This window comes from Diadema antillarum, unplaced genomic scaffold (assembly GCF_040938485.1).
Source record: "Diadema antillarum isolate AM-2024a unplaced genomic scaffold, OU_Dant_1.0 seq00000182_RagTag, whole genome shotgun sequence".
NCBI classification, from domain to species: domain Eukaryota; kingdom Metazoa; phylum Echinodermata; class Echinoidea; order Diadematoida; family Diadematidae; genus Diadema; species Diadema antillarum.
In genome coordinates, this window is record NW_027271249.1 from 1,545,981 (window position 1) to 1,562,062 (window position 16,082).

The window sequence follows — 16,082 nt, forward strand, 5'->3', positions numbered from 1 at the left end:
GAGTTATAATTGATTATACAGTTGATTTTTATCACAAGTCTATGGCAGCCTGCGTGGTAAGGGAATTTACAATCGATTGTATCTTTTGATAAAACAGGCCCTGGTATTACAGGTGACATTCTAAATTACCTCAATTCTCCTTCCACATGGGGGAGATTTTCTATGTATTGCACAGTCAAGAGCTGTTATGATAGATGATGGCACAACAGGCTGTGTTGATGATCACAAAATTCTTTAACACAAAATAACCACTAAATTAACAAGAAGAAGTTATTTACAAAGCTAACCTGATATAACTTTTCTATTTTCTCACTCACAGAATAGCAAAGTGATAATCATTACAAAAACTGTCTAACCATGAACTGGTCATTTATCAAAATTTAAAAAAGCATACCAATAGAAGAAAAAAAAAAGAAATTGAGCAGTGTAATACAGTGCTCCCATGTAGGTTCATTCACACACTCACTGAAACTACTGTACCGATAATCTGCGTTTTACAGTCAATCATCAGTGTTATCATACGCTATGCATTATTGTCACAGCATAGTCTCTGTCAAATTTACTCTTTGTTCTGTATCTTTCAGCAAATCTGTGAGAAACCCAACACTCACAAAGCCAGTGAGAAATGCACTGTAAAATATGACCATATGTTTAGTTGAATGAATCAAAACTTTCAATAGATTGTTGATATCTGGAGGGTTTACCATATTAATGGGGCAATAACTTCTTACATACAACTTGCCACAAACAAAACATCATCTGTTCATGAACAGTCTCCTATAAAATGGTTGATGAGCCAATAATTGGAAGTGTATCAAGCCACGGAGTGAAGCACATGGTGGATTCATTGTGGTTGTTGCAGTTTGCTTTCCCCTTCAGACCAATACAAAATGTGAATTCACATGTCCCCCCCCCCCCCCAAGAAAAAGTCATTTATACATGTTTACAAAAAAACAAAACAAGGATAACAACATTTGTAATCACAGTTACGAAGCTTTTGTCTATGTACAGACTCGCAAACACATGAAATGTGGATACGGAAATGCAAAAAGAATGACGAGACTGAGCTTCTTGTCCTTGGCAACTACCTCCTAGCTGGCGGTGCGTATGGAGACCCCAGGAACTGGTCAGCGATGCGCCCAGCCTCCCGCAACCCGCTGAGCAGGGCACCGTGGACTGTGGCAGGGTAGTTCCTGATGGTGTGCTCGCCGGCGAAAAAGAGGCGTGGCAGGTTGTTGGCCTGAGGGGGCGCCCCGGGCACAATGGGAGTGGGCGTGACCGGGGTTGCCATGAGGTCGTAGTCGTTGCCCGATGAACCGGCGGCCACGTAGGAGTAGGAGCCCCGCGACCACGGATCGGCTCGCCAGCGAGTGACCACTGCGTCCTTTGGCTGGATTTGACAGGCAAGAAAATATTACAAGGTGACTCCCATGATAGATTACAAGACAAGCTTTAATTTAGGTAAAAATCATATTTACATTAACCCATGCATACAACACTGACTACTGGGCATGATTCCAAATCAAGCAATGCTTCAATGTCAAATTGGTAGCATAAATTCAAAATGAAAGTCTGCCTCACACAATTTACTACATAATTCACAGGGATTTTGGACTTTCACAAACACAATCACTACTGAATGCTTTAAAAAAATAAAATCTAACCAACTTATAAGAGTATGCTTTAGAGTCATACTTCTGACTTTGTATGATGGCTGATCTATTAAGAGTTTAGTCCAAAGTGCTCAGTCCTTATATTGACTCTAATTAAGGTGCCCAGTTTCAAATCAATCATTCAAATCTAATTTCAATACATTCTTTAGTAATATCACAGTCTTCAGAAGGAATAAATGGACCCACCTGTGGAACAGCGTTGTTTCCAAAGATCCCCTTGAGCACTGTCAGGCAGCGCCCGACGATGACATCGTCGCTGACGTTCTCCATGATCTGGGCCGCCTCCCCGGCCACCAGGGCCAGGAGGACCGGAGCCTTGTAGAGGTTCCAGAAGAGGAAGAGCTCCCCCCGGCTGGCCGTGGTGCTGCCCACGTGGCCGAACAGGTTGATGGCCGACTCCCAGAACACCTTGTCAAAGCACAGCACCACCTAAACACACACACACACATGGACAATCGGAAACATTGACACTGGATATCAGGTACAGTGCACTCCCGCTATAATGAATGCAGTTTTAATATCACGTACAGTGCACTCCAGCTATAATGAATGCCATTTGATATAAAGAAATTCATTTTACAGGGAAGTAAAAATTCAGGTCCAAAAATGTTCATCTACATAATTATCTTTATATACTGTACTGTTTGCCTACAACAAAATTCTGACATACTGAAAGAAAACTGCAGGTTCTAAGGATTTCCTTTTGACAAGAGTCGCCCATAATTATTACATCATGCTCGTTCTTGCACAATGCAAAATCTACTACAGAGTCAACAATATCAATTCTTGCTATCGCAAATAAATGTAAAAATTCCAATAGTCCCGGCACTTTAATTTTTCAATTATTTGAACAGATCTATGGTTGTTTTTTTCACCCAGGGTAGCCTTTGAAGTGTTAGATGACCAAGATATTACTCAATAAGGGTGGTGCAATAAGGTATATTGGATTAAACACCTGACTTTCAATCAAATAACCGGAGTTCAAATCCAGTCCAGTGCTCACGTCCTTGGACAAGACGTTTTTATCCACCATGTCCCTTTTAACCCAGGTGAATAAATGGGTATCTGTCAATGCTAGGGTAATAATAATGGCAGGGCCCTCTGGTAGAGCAGTGGTAACACGGAAGAGGCTACCCTGGATAAAGAAGGCCATATCATTATTATTATTATCATCATTGCAAAAGCACTGCGGGAAGAAATGGAAAAAAAAGAAATGAATACCTTGTTCAGGTTTCCATAGCCCATCCTCTGTATGGCACTGGTCTTCCACTCTGGAAGATGGGGCGAAAACTGGACCACGGGAGGGGACTGCTTCAGGACCCCCAGGGGTAGGGTGCACACGGCAGCATCGGCCTTGAATGTACAGCTGCCTCCCTGACCCTTGATACTCTGGGTCACAACCTCAACACCTGAAGGTCACACACATGTATAGGGAAGACGGAGAGAGAGACACACTGCATTAAAGTGTGACAAGAACTTTTTAAAATAGAAATATCTTGACTTGGGGGAGGGGGGGGGGAATTACATTCTTGACCACACTTAACTTAGCTACAGTGTACTGACCAAACAAATAACTTTTACAAACTCTGTAAAGGATAAATCACATGTGTAAGCTTTGCACCAGCAAACTGGGTTGGTATGATGAAGATGTTCTTACTGTATTCCTCATTTTTTTTGTGGCTAACATAAGCATAATTATATCACAATCTGAAATCTGAAGATTAAATTGTATTTTTTTTTCTGTCAGTGTTACATCACTGAACAAACCTACCAATGTAGGGGTACTTGTATGCATACTTGAGGATTTGCCATTTTGATGTCACAAACTAGTACACTTTCCCCCCGTTTGAAACATCCTACCCTCAGAGAGATACATGTGTACTATCTTCTGCAAGACTTCATAAGATTTTCAATCCTTTCTGTGCAGGAGCACATTGCTGTTCCTTACCAAGCTACCAATCAGCCATTCGCTCAGTTTCCTCTTAGCGTCAAACAAAATCCTACTTTGTTACCTCCGCCAAGGGAGGAGGTTATGTTTTCATTACAGTTGGTTTGTTCGTTAGTTAGTTTGTCCGTGTGCAAAATAACTCAAAAAGTAGTCAACAGATTGGGATGAAACTTGCAGGAAAGGTTGAGAATGACACAAGTACCAAACGATTAACTTTTGGCAGTGATCCGAGAATTTTGGGGGAATTTATGAAGGATTTTTGACATTTTGGCAGGTAGGGTCAATGAACTTGGGAGTTCAGGCTGCGCGTATTTGAGGTTTACCTGCGCGCATTTGAGGTTTGCCTGCACGCACTAAAGTGCATGCTCCAGTTTCTGCTGGGGTGAGGCGCGCCGTGCAGCTGAGTGTTTATGACGTAACAAAGGCTTCTATATTGGGAAATCTGGCAACCTTCAGCACACAGTGCTATAAGTACATATGGGTGGAAATCACTGATATCTCTACGGAAGAACAAGATCAGTGGTGAAAATGATTTGCATGTTTGGCAGAGGTCTGCGCTTTCAGAGTGCTTTTCTAGTTTCAGTTAATGCAGCAGTCTACGGCGAGGGCAAGTATTTGGAGGATAACGTAATACCCTATAGTTTCCCAGAAGTGATGACAGGGGTACAAAAACAGTCAAAACAAGTAGGCTCCTACAAGCACAGATCCTTTCATACCTGTGGAGGTGTGCTTGATCTGTCGGACGACCGTGTTGAGCTTGATGTCCAGTCCCTCGGACAGGGCGACCGGCACGCAGGAGTAGCCGTTACGGACGGTCAGGTGGCTGCCGGAGAACTCAAAGTCATCGTCCTGGTCCCAGTGCTTGAGGGAGAGAGTGGAGAGGGGCGTGGCATTGGCAAACTCCAAGTTGGCAAAGTGCCAGTCCAGGATTTGGCGGTCGCGTGACGACAGGTACACATCGCTGGATGGGGCAAGGTAGTGGCAAAATGAGATGAGACTTTAACACAGTGTCGATGAGACTTTTACACATCATTTTCATGGTGTCCACATAGATACAGGTTATGCTGTACTTCACTATCGATGAGACGTTTACACATCATTTACATGTTGTTCACATAACTGCAGTTTTGCAGCACTGCTGATGGTAGAATCATAATTTGCATGTGCTATTACACAGGATGCAATGTACAACTGTATTTACTCTCAACACAGTTTAAATGTGCACCTTTTGTGCATATTTGCGCCAAAATACATTTCACCAAGGCATTCTCATAGGAAAGCATACTGTAAAGCAAAGAAGTGTTTAGGGCATGACATTTTCACCAATTGGATCTGATGGCCTTTTTCGTGGCATGAAATTTTCGCAATTTGCCACTGGTATTCAATACTTAACCTGCCGAGGACGAGTCCCAAGCATACTCCGGCAGGTGTCTATGGGAAATGTGTGTCGTGGCAAAATCAGCCCATCCTCAACAGGTTAATGTTGACAAGAACTTTTGCCGTCATTTCACTTTTGCGAATCCTGGCTCTTGCAAAATTTGCCACTTTATCACTTTTACCATTGTTTTTCCATCAGGTATTAAGCTTGTAAGGGCCCGGTCACACTGCCCAAAAGTCGCGTAAACGCATGAATCACGTAAGAAATTCGAGCCTTACGCGATAAATGCGCGACTTGCGCATTTCACGAGTTTGTCTGACGTGGAACCTTCGTAGTTGTCCGCCGATGTGCGCCGGATCGGCGCTTTAAGCGATTCCATGGAGGCTCGGTCACACTGCCCAAAAGTCGCGTAAACGTATGAATCACGTCAGAAATTTGGTTGTCTGTTGAGAATATGACCATTTTCGCTGATTTACGCGATGAAAATCGCCGATGAATTGCACAAGAACTATACGGGAAGATCACGCAAAACACGGGTTTGATGTGCACCCCTTGGCAGCAGGAATTGGCCTGACGGGATATGATAAAATGGCCGTTTTAATATAGTGCCAAACATACACGAGTTGTTAAGGCCGTGTCACACCGGCCTTGCGTGCGACTTGCAAAGAACAATTTTGACTACCCGGAGGTCCCCGTAGATATCCGCACATGACAGTACCTTGCATGTATCTCAAAAGTAGTCGCCCGGAGGTGCGCACGTATATTTTTTTACCCGCAACCGTGTTTAGGCCCTGTCACACCTTTCCGGGCAAGCTACTCGGGCTTGTTACATGCAGGGATTTTCTAGCATACCGGACATTCCTGAGGGCGGAAAAGGATTTGTGCGAGTCAGCGCATATGTCTTACTTGCTGGACGCGTTATACTTGCGAGTATACTGTGTGACCTTTGTACCAGTCGCGTGGGGGCTGACAACTTAGTGAAGGAATTCCTCTAATGGAATGGCTGAAATCTCACAGAATTTCATTATCTTGGCTGCATACGGGACTGCGAAGTACCTGCGTGGGAATTGCCTGGGAAGTACTGCCGCTAAGGGTCTCCTACTGGCGTTCTGCGTGGACCTCTACGGGCATTCCCGCGACTCACCCGGAAAAAGTTTTGGTCATGCTCAAAACTTGGCTGCGGTTAAATCGGACTTGCGTGAGCACCTCCGGGCAACTACGCGCTAGATACTGTCAGGTGCGGACCAACTGCGGAGAGCTCCTTGGAGTAAATTTGTTTCCCCGCAAGTCAAGCCGCAGAAGTTCCCCCGTACGGTATGACAAGGCATGAATGAAAATTGCAAACATTCTTGTTCGCCCGCTGAAAATCTTCTATGTGCTGGAAACTACCTCCTCGCCACAAGCCCGCGTTATGGTGTGACACGGCCTTTAGTAATACATTAGTGATTCATCAATATTTCATAAGTATTACATGCGCTTATCCATTTTTTTCAGTGATTTTCAGTGATACGTAGGTATTATAAGCGCAAAACATACGTCATATATATCTGCTAATCGTCAGGGGAAAGTCGTTGGTGAACGCGATAGCGGCAACATTTTCGCGAACGATCACTGATATTCCAAGCATATTTTGCGCATTGTTCGCTGAAGAACTACACAAAAATTACGTAAAACAGCGCAATACTGCGTAAACTTTTACGCGAAGCAGAGTTTTGAGCTGCTCAAAACTTGGAATCGCGTAAAGCGCCAATCTGGCGCACATTGGCGGACAATTACGAAGGTTCCACGTCAGACAAACTCATGAAATGCGCAAACCACGCATGAATCACGTAAGGCTCCAGTTTTTTCACATGGTTCATGCATCTACGCGACTTTCGGGACTTGGCCAGTGGCTCAAAACTCGGCTTCGCGTAAAAAGTTTATGCAGTATTGCGCTGTTTTACGTAATATTTGCGTAGTTTGCGTCGTTCTTATGCGGACAGTGCATGAAATATGCGTGAAATATCAGTGATCGTTTGCGAAAATGTTGCCGCTATCGCGTTCATGCGCAACTAATACGCGATTCATATGCAGTTCATGTAATAGTGATAATGCGCAGATTATGCGTGGTTTACCGTGGACCTCAGTCGTTGCCCACAACCACGTATTCACCCTATTTGGGGCCTTTGCGTGCCTATGTGCTGAAAGTGCGTGGTTTGTTAGTGATTTTAGCGTGATCTTTCCGTAGTTCGTGGGCAATTCATCGGTGATTTTCATCGCGTAAATTAGCGAAAATTCTCGACGGACAAGCACGCACAACCAAATTTCTTGCGTGATTCATGCGTCAACGCAACTTTTGGGCAGTGTGACCGAGCCCTAAGGCAGTCAAAGACAGTTTAAAAGTATGTGTACTCGATCATCTAGGAGTAATAATGCCTTCAGCAACACTTCATGGCAGAGGAATTAACCCGCCCTGTACGGGAACCCGATGGCCTGCGCATGTCTATGGGTATTTCAGAATTCAGTATGAAACGGGTTAAAACTCACCTTGGAGGATTGTTCTCCAATTCTTGAATTTTCTCCTCAATCTCCCTCTGTTTCTCCTTCTCAGCATCGTACTCCTGAAAAGCACACAAATAATCATCATAATTAATCATGCCTGGACTTGAATTCCACTGTTCAGGAACAAATCAAACTACCATTCATGATATATTCTATTATCTTTCATCAAGTAAGCATGAATAAGTCCTCTTTCACTCGCAAGGCTCCAGAATTCCAGGCCAGAATTAGAGGAGCACTCTGAGAGCGCAGACCTCTTCCAAGCGACTCATTTCGACCACTGATCTTGTTCTCCAAATGAGATCAGTGATTTCCACTCATGCACATGCATGCTGAAAATCGCCGATTTCCCAATATAGAAGCCTTTGTTACATCCTCGGCTTCCAACTGCCCGGTGCCTCGCCAGAGCAAAGCACGCACCGAATGTGCGTATGCAAACCTCAAAAAAATGCAGCTTGAATTCGCAAGTTCATTGACCCAGGTCAATTGGATTGGAAGGCAGACACGCAACTGACTGAGTCAAATCAACGCCGAGTACCTGAACCTTTTGAAGAAGGCTGTAGAACATCAAGCAATCCTAGCATATTGTCCTTGGGGATGATTTGTGGGAATTCACTTTCGTCTGGTCAAAGTTCATTCAAACCAGGTCCAGAATCATTAAAAGGCATGATGCATGGATACTAAATGCAATGTCCCACCCCGCAGGCAGAGACAGATAAGGGGACTATTCAACAATACAATGTAGTTTCAAAGGGATCATATAGTTTTGGTTGAGACCTAACTTCAGGTTTCCAACATTTCTTGGTGAGATAATGAGAAACCTATTACGAAATGTGAAAGAGCATGTAATTCCAAGAGGAATTCAATGTTTATTTGATGAACATTCATTTCAAGCCATTCCAAAAAGTCATTCCAAAACTGATTTTCTAAAAATAAACTTTGAATTCCTCTTAGAATGGTATGCTCTTTGTACTACTTCATAAGTGGTTTCTTGGTATCTTGCAAAAAGTTAAAAGCCCAATCCTCACCTCCACCAATACTATACCATCCCTTTAACCCAGAGCTCACCTTGCAGGCGGCATTGAGGTCCCTCAGCTTGCTGCGGACCACAAACTCAGCAGTGATGTCTCGCTGCTGTTTGCTCTCGCTAGCCTTCTTGTGCTGCCGGTTCAGCTCCTTGATCTTGTCTTGCAGTGACAGCAACTGAGCAGGCAAGTAATCAAAAATTCCCCCAGTGATATACAATGAAAGATGAATGAAACCCAAATACACATGTGGATTGAGTGAATACAGCAATATTAGCAGAACACATCACTTTTAGAACACATCTTTTAGATGAAGTCCTTTAACCATTGCAGTAAAATTATTTCTTTCTGGTATGTGAATCTCACATCATGGCCTTTAATTTGTTTTTTCAATAAGCAAAGTAACATAATTGAAAATGACAGTGATTCATATTTGCCTTGCGATCATTTCTTTCTGAGATATGATTATTGATAAAGCGCAAAAATCTTTCTATATCCAATTGTGTACAGGCTTGGTGTTAAATTGTCAGATACACTGCAGCTTTGTGCAAATCCCTAACCAATGAGTACCTGATATGTGTTTCTCAACTATCATGGTGTGTACATAGAATAATTTCTTTTGCACTCACAGCAAGTGAACAAATGTAAAAACTGGGGGGGGAAAAAAACATGAATTGAGAAAGACTTAAGATTATGGTTGAAAGATAAAGCATTTCTAAAAAGAGCTACAAAAATGACGGCAATTAAAATGATGAATAGAATTGAAAGGTTTTCTGCACCTCCATGGTTCAAGATATGGTTGGTAGCAATACATGAAAATTATTTCAACATTATCTATGACTGGAAATAAGTGAAAGTTTGAAGTTAGCCCACGGTGAACAGACACTCAGGTCAACAACAGGACAAGTCAGAGTCTGCCATGGCAAAGTACCGTATGTCCAATGTCTAGTACCATATGTCCAATGTCTAAACTATGCTTACCCTGGACTGAACTTGCTTGATCTCATCCTGGAGACTGATGATGTTTCTCAGGTAATCACCCTTCTTCTCTTTCACTTGTTTCTCCTGCAGTCTGGATAAGGAGAAAGGAGAACATGCTAAGAAACCTATTTGCACATGCATACATCACATTCAAAACCAACCTGTACCAAATGCCACAGTACAGTGGAACATCAATACAAAGAGGTCTGATATATACCAAACCCTCTTATAGCAAGGGAATTTTGCTGGTCCTAATTTTTTACATTTGTTTAGGGTTTTTCCCCCTTATGATGAGAGAAACCACTGATATAAGAAGATAACTGTCTTGATTTTTATAGGTCCTCATTATAACGAGATTCTCCTCCTGTAGCACCTCTGTTGCTTCTATTGACTTCTTCCTTTCTCTTCCTCCTCCACCACCATACACACAAAGCAGTAAGAAAGCACAATAGTGGTAAGCCTTTTCTTTTCTCAAACGATGAAAAGAAGTAATATCAAAAGATTGCATAGTTAATTGGCTGTCTGTTAACATTCTTTTCTTTCTTTCCACATTTGCTGTCTTTTTCATGAGCAGCTGGGCAGATACACATTTAAAACAATATAGAGAATCATTTCAAGTCAACCAAATGGTTAAAGAAAAGTATGGAACCTGCTCACAAGAGTCAATGGGGAACATAAAATTACTAACGTTACTGATGTTACAAGGAGTGTTACAAAGAGATGCATACAAGTGACTCCCATTTTAATGAAGTCCTTGGGACTGGCAGTTTTCTCTCGTTATATCAAAATTTCATAATAGTTGAACAGTAAAGCAGCAAAGTATATACAGATATTCTGTAAATGATAATTTTGAGACCTGAATGTTTACTTGGTTGAAATGAGAATTTTGTAATAACCATGTTTGTTATAGTTGAAGTACACTATATAAGCAAAGAAAATCATTTCACAGTACTCAGTGCATCACAAATACAGCAATCAATGCGATGCACACGAGACACCCAGTGCATTAACATAAAACAGTCCACAGTCTGCCTAGAAGGACACACTTACTTGATGACCAGCTCCAGGGCCTCCCCCAGGGAGACTGGCTTGCCGTTCAGGTAGTTGAAGTCCAGCTGGTGGGACAGGTAGGAGGTGGCCTCCAGGAGACGGTTGAATTCTCGCTCCACCATCTCATCCTTGTCCTTGGGAATTTGCTGAGGGACAGGAGAGAAAAATGTCTGTTATTTCCCTGACATTCAAAACTCTCTTCCTCCCCTCCCCCTAGCCCTCAAAGATGTAGGTCCTACAGCAACAATGCTAGGCTCTACATTGACAGTCCTAATTACTGCATGTACAATGTAAATGTATGTAAAGTAGTTACCATTCTCCCTAAGACTCTGGGGCGTTTACTTTTAAATCTTCCTCACCAGAGATAAACTCGATTAAAGTGGAGGCAAAGTAGCAGCCTTAAATTTTCAGCAAACTACAATGCTGACGGTAAAAACGTAACAAGACATTCGACACAATTAATTTTGAAAATATTTGCCCCCCATTTTGTTTTTATTGCATCATAAAAGGAGGGTTACAAATATTTTACCCAAAAAAAATTCTCTGAGACATTGCAACTCACTGTCTGCCCTCCACTCTCAAACAGCGGACACTTCTGCTTGACCTTGGCCAGCTCCATATTGACCTGCTTGCTGACGATGGTCATCGGGTTGCCCCCGAGTCCGGTCACCACCATCGCGCCGAGGTCGGCCACGTAGTTGTTCTTGCGGTAGGTGGTGACGCGGCCACCCACCCGGTCGCGTGCCTCCAGCAGGGTGACGTCGATGCCGAACGTTTGCAACTGCCGGCCGGCGGTCAACCCAGCGATCCCTGCCCCTACAATAATGACCTGCATAGAGAAACCATGATAGATAATCGAGAACATAATGGTAAAACCATGTAGATTGCTCTCCTACTGTATGGCATAAATGGAAGCTAACATAGAAAATCGCATTGCAATATTCCTAGGGCTGAAAGGGCATATTTTTGGTGGAAAAACAGTACTTCTACCTTTTTCTGCAATAGACAATTGTAGCACATGTATTTACTACTTAATATAATTTGAGAAAAACAGTATTTTCTCTCACACCTGCAGTATTTTTGGCCGAAAACAGTCCAGAATAATGGCCTTAAAAAAACCAATAACAGTTGGCATCTCTGGGCATGGCATGCCGCACTAAATATCAGTATGATTATGAAAAACCTTTATGGGGCAGTGTCACTTTAACTGATTAATTTTATGCTAATTACGGTAGAAAAGTGGTCACTGATAATTTTTAATGAAAAAACAAAGAAAAAAAACACAAGTTGAAAAACACAGAAATACATAAAAAATTCCAAAAACAATAAAATACATAGGAATTGAAACGACTTTCGGAAGTTTTTAAATGTACATTGTTGAATATGTTAAAACAGACATACGGACCAAAAAGGTAGACTCTCAATGCTTTTAATTAGTGTTTAACAGGCTAACATAAGATCATGGGATTAATTTGCATAATCAACCAAGTAAAATGAGAAATTTATAATTTCACAAATCTTAGGACACAATCTTGTAGATTACGAAATGGGTGTCGGCGCGCGCCAGATTTCGTCGCGGATCCCGAGGGAGGAGGAAAATGCCCCCTCCGGATTTAGCATAGCTAAAATAAACCTCACCTTGAATGAGGACCTCTGGGGAGGGGGCTGAATTCTCTTGTACACACCAAAGTTGATGTAGCCGTGCCGCTCCAGGTATGCATGCACTCTGACTATCAACTGCACATCACCTGGTGTCAAGAAAGAAAGCAAGACATGGAGGAGTAGATATATGACCATTGTCCTCTTCACCATAGCAATTTCTTGGGGGAAGAGTCTGTTGCATAACAGTAATGTGCACATCCAAAATTATATCAACAAGTTATCGCACATCCCGCACTAAAAGTCTTCTCAGACTGCATAAGACTATAAATTGTAACTGTGACTGTGCAAATCTTTTTAATATCTTTCATGAATTTATAGGATGTAAAGTCAATTATTATCAAACTGAAAACTGAATTCAGACACTTCCAAAACTTTCCATACCAATCTCAAAACACTTCTCACACAAGTATTTCATGTTCATCATACACTGTTGTATGGGCAACACACTTGTTTGTGTTTGTGAGCTGCTGCCAGTCTTAAAACAATACATTTTACATCCAATGACACAACCATGATTACACACAAGAAAAAAAAACCAACAACATTTAAAACATTCTCATGCACTTACTGTTGTATGGTGCTTCGATCTGAGGCAAGGCATTCTCACAAGTTAATTGGACCTTTGGGTTTTCGAGCCACAATTGGAGCTGCATGAAAAACAAAAGACTGTCACTTCACAATATCAAGGACCCTGGGTAGTACTCACATTACATAAGATATCATTCCATTATTCTATTCAATTACTGATTTTTTTTTTTTTTTTTACTTCAAGATATGTCATCTCATTGCAAATGATACTTTATTAATGTATATTACAAACAAAGTCTATCAGAAAAAAGAAAGATGAGCAGCATAGTCTCTGTAAGTAATATTGCACAAGTACTTGTTTCTTTGCCATCAGAGGATGAAATGAATAAAGCAATTAACAAAAATAGTCTTTGGGGTAAAAAGTATACAGTAGAAGAATGTAAGTATGTTTTTCTACTCCCTGATATACATGCATGTGTGCATCTATTCACAAATCATGCAACAATCTTGGCAATACAACACAATCATTATCAATACTTTTACATGCTTCCATCCAAAAACTTTTGGTCAGGGAGATGCTTAACAGACACATCATAGGTTTTCAAACTCACACCGTAGGTTGAACGTATTTTCTCTGCACTTCATTTTAAAATCTTGGCATACTTGTACTTTACTATATCGCTTAGTGCATGATGCACTAGATAACAATCTTAGGTGCATACAATTCGGTTTCTGATGTAGAGGAATAGCTTCTGGGTCTGCGTCGGGCTCTGGATGATGTCCGGGAAGCAGGCTGCCTCCTGGGAGGTCATCTTGTCATGTGGGAGACGGGCAGAGAAGGCTGCTCCCTCAAGACCTATGATTACAATTTTTTTTTTTTTTTTTTTTAAATAAAAAAAAAAAATAATAATAATAATAATAATAATAACAATAACAATAGAAAACAAAGACATTGACACCTCTTTATTACAGAAAAGAACTAAAGTACATGTATCATGCAGAACTCATGTTGAACACTTCCATATTGTACATTATCACTGTATCAGTGTGAAATGTGTCTTGCCAAGAAGTTTTTATCACTGGACAATGTTTTCATACATCATTAACATTCAATTACACACAGAATTAATAAAAACAATCATGGTGTTGCTACCAATCTCAAACTGGGTATATGCTCTTTATATCTGAAAGGCAAAGTCTTGCTGAAAATGTTTTGTTTTCAAGTGTGAGTGGAGATTCTGTCCAATCACGCTGGTTGACAGCCAAACACAACACCAAGGGAACACACTGGGCACAAGTAGGTACCTTTAGGTTCGGACAGCTCTTCCTCTGGCTCCTCCTCCTCTGGAATTCTCGCCGTTCTCTTGGACTGTCTCTCCTCCTCAGAGAAGTATTCATCTTCTGATAGGTTCGCCAGCTTCTCATCCATCTCGCGGTATTCCACCTGCACAGTGCAACCAAGTTAACGTGCATGAACATTAATGCAGCATTCTTGAAATTTCTATACTACATTACGTGTGCATATAACAATAATAATAATAATAATAATTGCATTTATATGGCGCTTCATACTGACGTTTCTAAGCGCACTTTGCTACTCATACAAATAGACCAGAAAACACAATAACATTAACAAAATTAACGTTAACAATAACAAAAGAAGAAGAAAGAAAAGAAAAGAAAAATACATGTGATACAATGGTACAATAATTGATAACTGTGTGCGCCTCCAGAAAAAAAAAAAAAAAAAAAAATATATATATATATTACAGCTGATTAAACAGGTGAGTTTTAAGAAGAATTAAGAAGAAAAATATAAGTGTCTCTAAGTTACAAAATTGCATGGGGTTGATTTCTACACACAGTGGAAGATAAGAGAGGCAAATGACTGTCTCCTCTTTGTCATCTAAATATACAGACATATCCAGAACTCTGATTTTTATGGTGCAAGCCCCTCTCATGCATCGATTGCCATTTGAAGTAAAACCACGCTCCCCCCCCCCCCCCACCTTCTGACCCCCCAAAAATAAATAAATACAAAATAAAAATAAGAAACAAACACTGTAAAAGTGGAAATTTTCGTGGTGTTGAAATTTTTTCGCATTTCACGCAAACAGAGACTATGCGAAAATAAAAGCACACAAATATTTCTGCTTGTCACATGTTCCTGTGTTTGACCTCTTGATTCCGCGGAATTAAAAACATGCAAAACTCTTCTTACCCGGCCAAGCGCGAAAAATTAATCGCGCGAAAACATCCACTTTTACAGTAAATAGAAACTGACTACCCTATCCAGGATACTTGTGCAGAGATTTAATCGAGGGAGTGCGGAGACATAACTGATGTACCTGGTACAACTTTTGTACAAGGAGTACTGATACATTAATCCTCATTTCCTTCATTCAAGGGTTACGATTATGGCACCTCTGCACCCTTGTTGACACACAGCAAGGATTGCTGCAGTTTGGGGATTATTTCAACACGTAACAAGTAAAGGAAAATAAACAGTTTGGGACTTTTTTTTGCCGCATTGCTTTGTTTACTTTCAGATATCTCAGCCATTTCAAAACCAATTTACATCAAATAACCTTTGAATTCCTCTTAGAATTATGCTCGGTCATACTTCGTAAAAGATTTCTTATTATCTCAAAAAATCATCATAAAAAAAACATTGGAAACCTGAAGCACCATCTCAACCAAAACTGATCCACATCGCTATCGTCGTATCGGCCAGGCATTCTTCTATGAACTCGTTGACCCTGATGAATTTAAACCATTTGTAAACCAACAGATCTAAATCTAGTGAAATTACCCGAGGTCTCTTCCTCCTACTCGTCCTTCTAAGGGGCTCGTCATTTCCATTAGATGCTTGCCCCTTGCTGTGGTGCGATGTCGTCGGCATAATGCTGTAAACTGGTGTGGGATGATGTTTTCCAGAACTGGTGGAGCTTGACGAGTGTATGGATGTTGAGGTGGCCGCGGGTGTTACAGATGGGGTCTCCACGCCAGTGGCCGAGGCGGAGGTTTGACTGCTCGAAGTACCCTGGTGCGCTTGAGACGGGCTATTTCTGTCCCTCTTCTTCGCGCCTTCATCTCCGCTGTTATTTGTGCTGCCGCTAGAATCCTTCTCTTTCTTCTCCATTCTGACAAGTATTATTCCTAAAACTCAGGAACAATGGAATTAGCCAGTAAGATACCGACGTAAATAAACTTGGTCCGACTCTCTTTTCACGAACACACACAGCTCGCTAGTCTTTGTGTGTAGTTTTACAGGTCGAAGGTGAAATCAATCAAGTGAT

At 41.4% G+C, this 16,082-nt stretch overlaps 1 protein-coding gene across 1 annotated transcript; it reads right to left on the bottom strand.

The window, feature by feature from the left end:
* Nucleotides 1-528: 528 nt before the first annotated feature.
* Nucleotides 529-16,073, bottom strand: LOC139728489 (lysine-specific histone demethylase 1A-like). Its single transcript, XM_071639427.1, has 14 exons — nucleotides 15,596-16,073; nucleotides 14,089-14,227; nucleotides 13,506-13,639; nucleotides 12,824-12,902; nucleotides 12,232-12,341; nucleotides 11,156-11,422; nucleotides 10,594-10,739; nucleotides 9,544-9,634; nucleotides 8,606-8,740; nucleotides 7,526-7,599; nucleotides 4,338-4,582; nucleotides 2,895-3,082; nucleotides 1,860-2,102; nucleotides 529-1,390 (listed from the first exon to the last, which is right to left on the bottom strand). The coding sequence occupies exons 1-14, from the start codon at nucleotides 15,923-15,925 to the stop codon at nucleotides 1,085-1,087; spliced, it is 2,487 nt and encodes an 828-aa protein (XP_071495528.1). The 5' UTR covers nucleotides 15,926-16,073; the 3' UTR covers nucleotides 529-1,084.
* Nucleotides 16,074-16,082: the final 9 nt, after the last annotated feature.

Bases quoted from the DNA above. Each gene is read 5' to 3' on its own strand.
- LOC139728489 (XM_071639427.1), bottom strand. From the start codon at position 15,925: ATGGAGAAGAAAGAGAAGGATTCTAGCGGCAGCACAAATAACAGCGGA. The intron at 13,640-14,088 runs GTACCTACTTGT...TTGTAATCATAG, and splicing joins AGAGCTGTCCGAACCTAAAG to GTCTTGAGGGAGCAGCCTTC. The intron at 8,741-9,543 runs GTAAGCATAGTT...TTGCCTGCTCAG, and splicing joins TCAAGCAAGTTCAGTCCAGG to TTGCTGTCACTGCAAGACAA.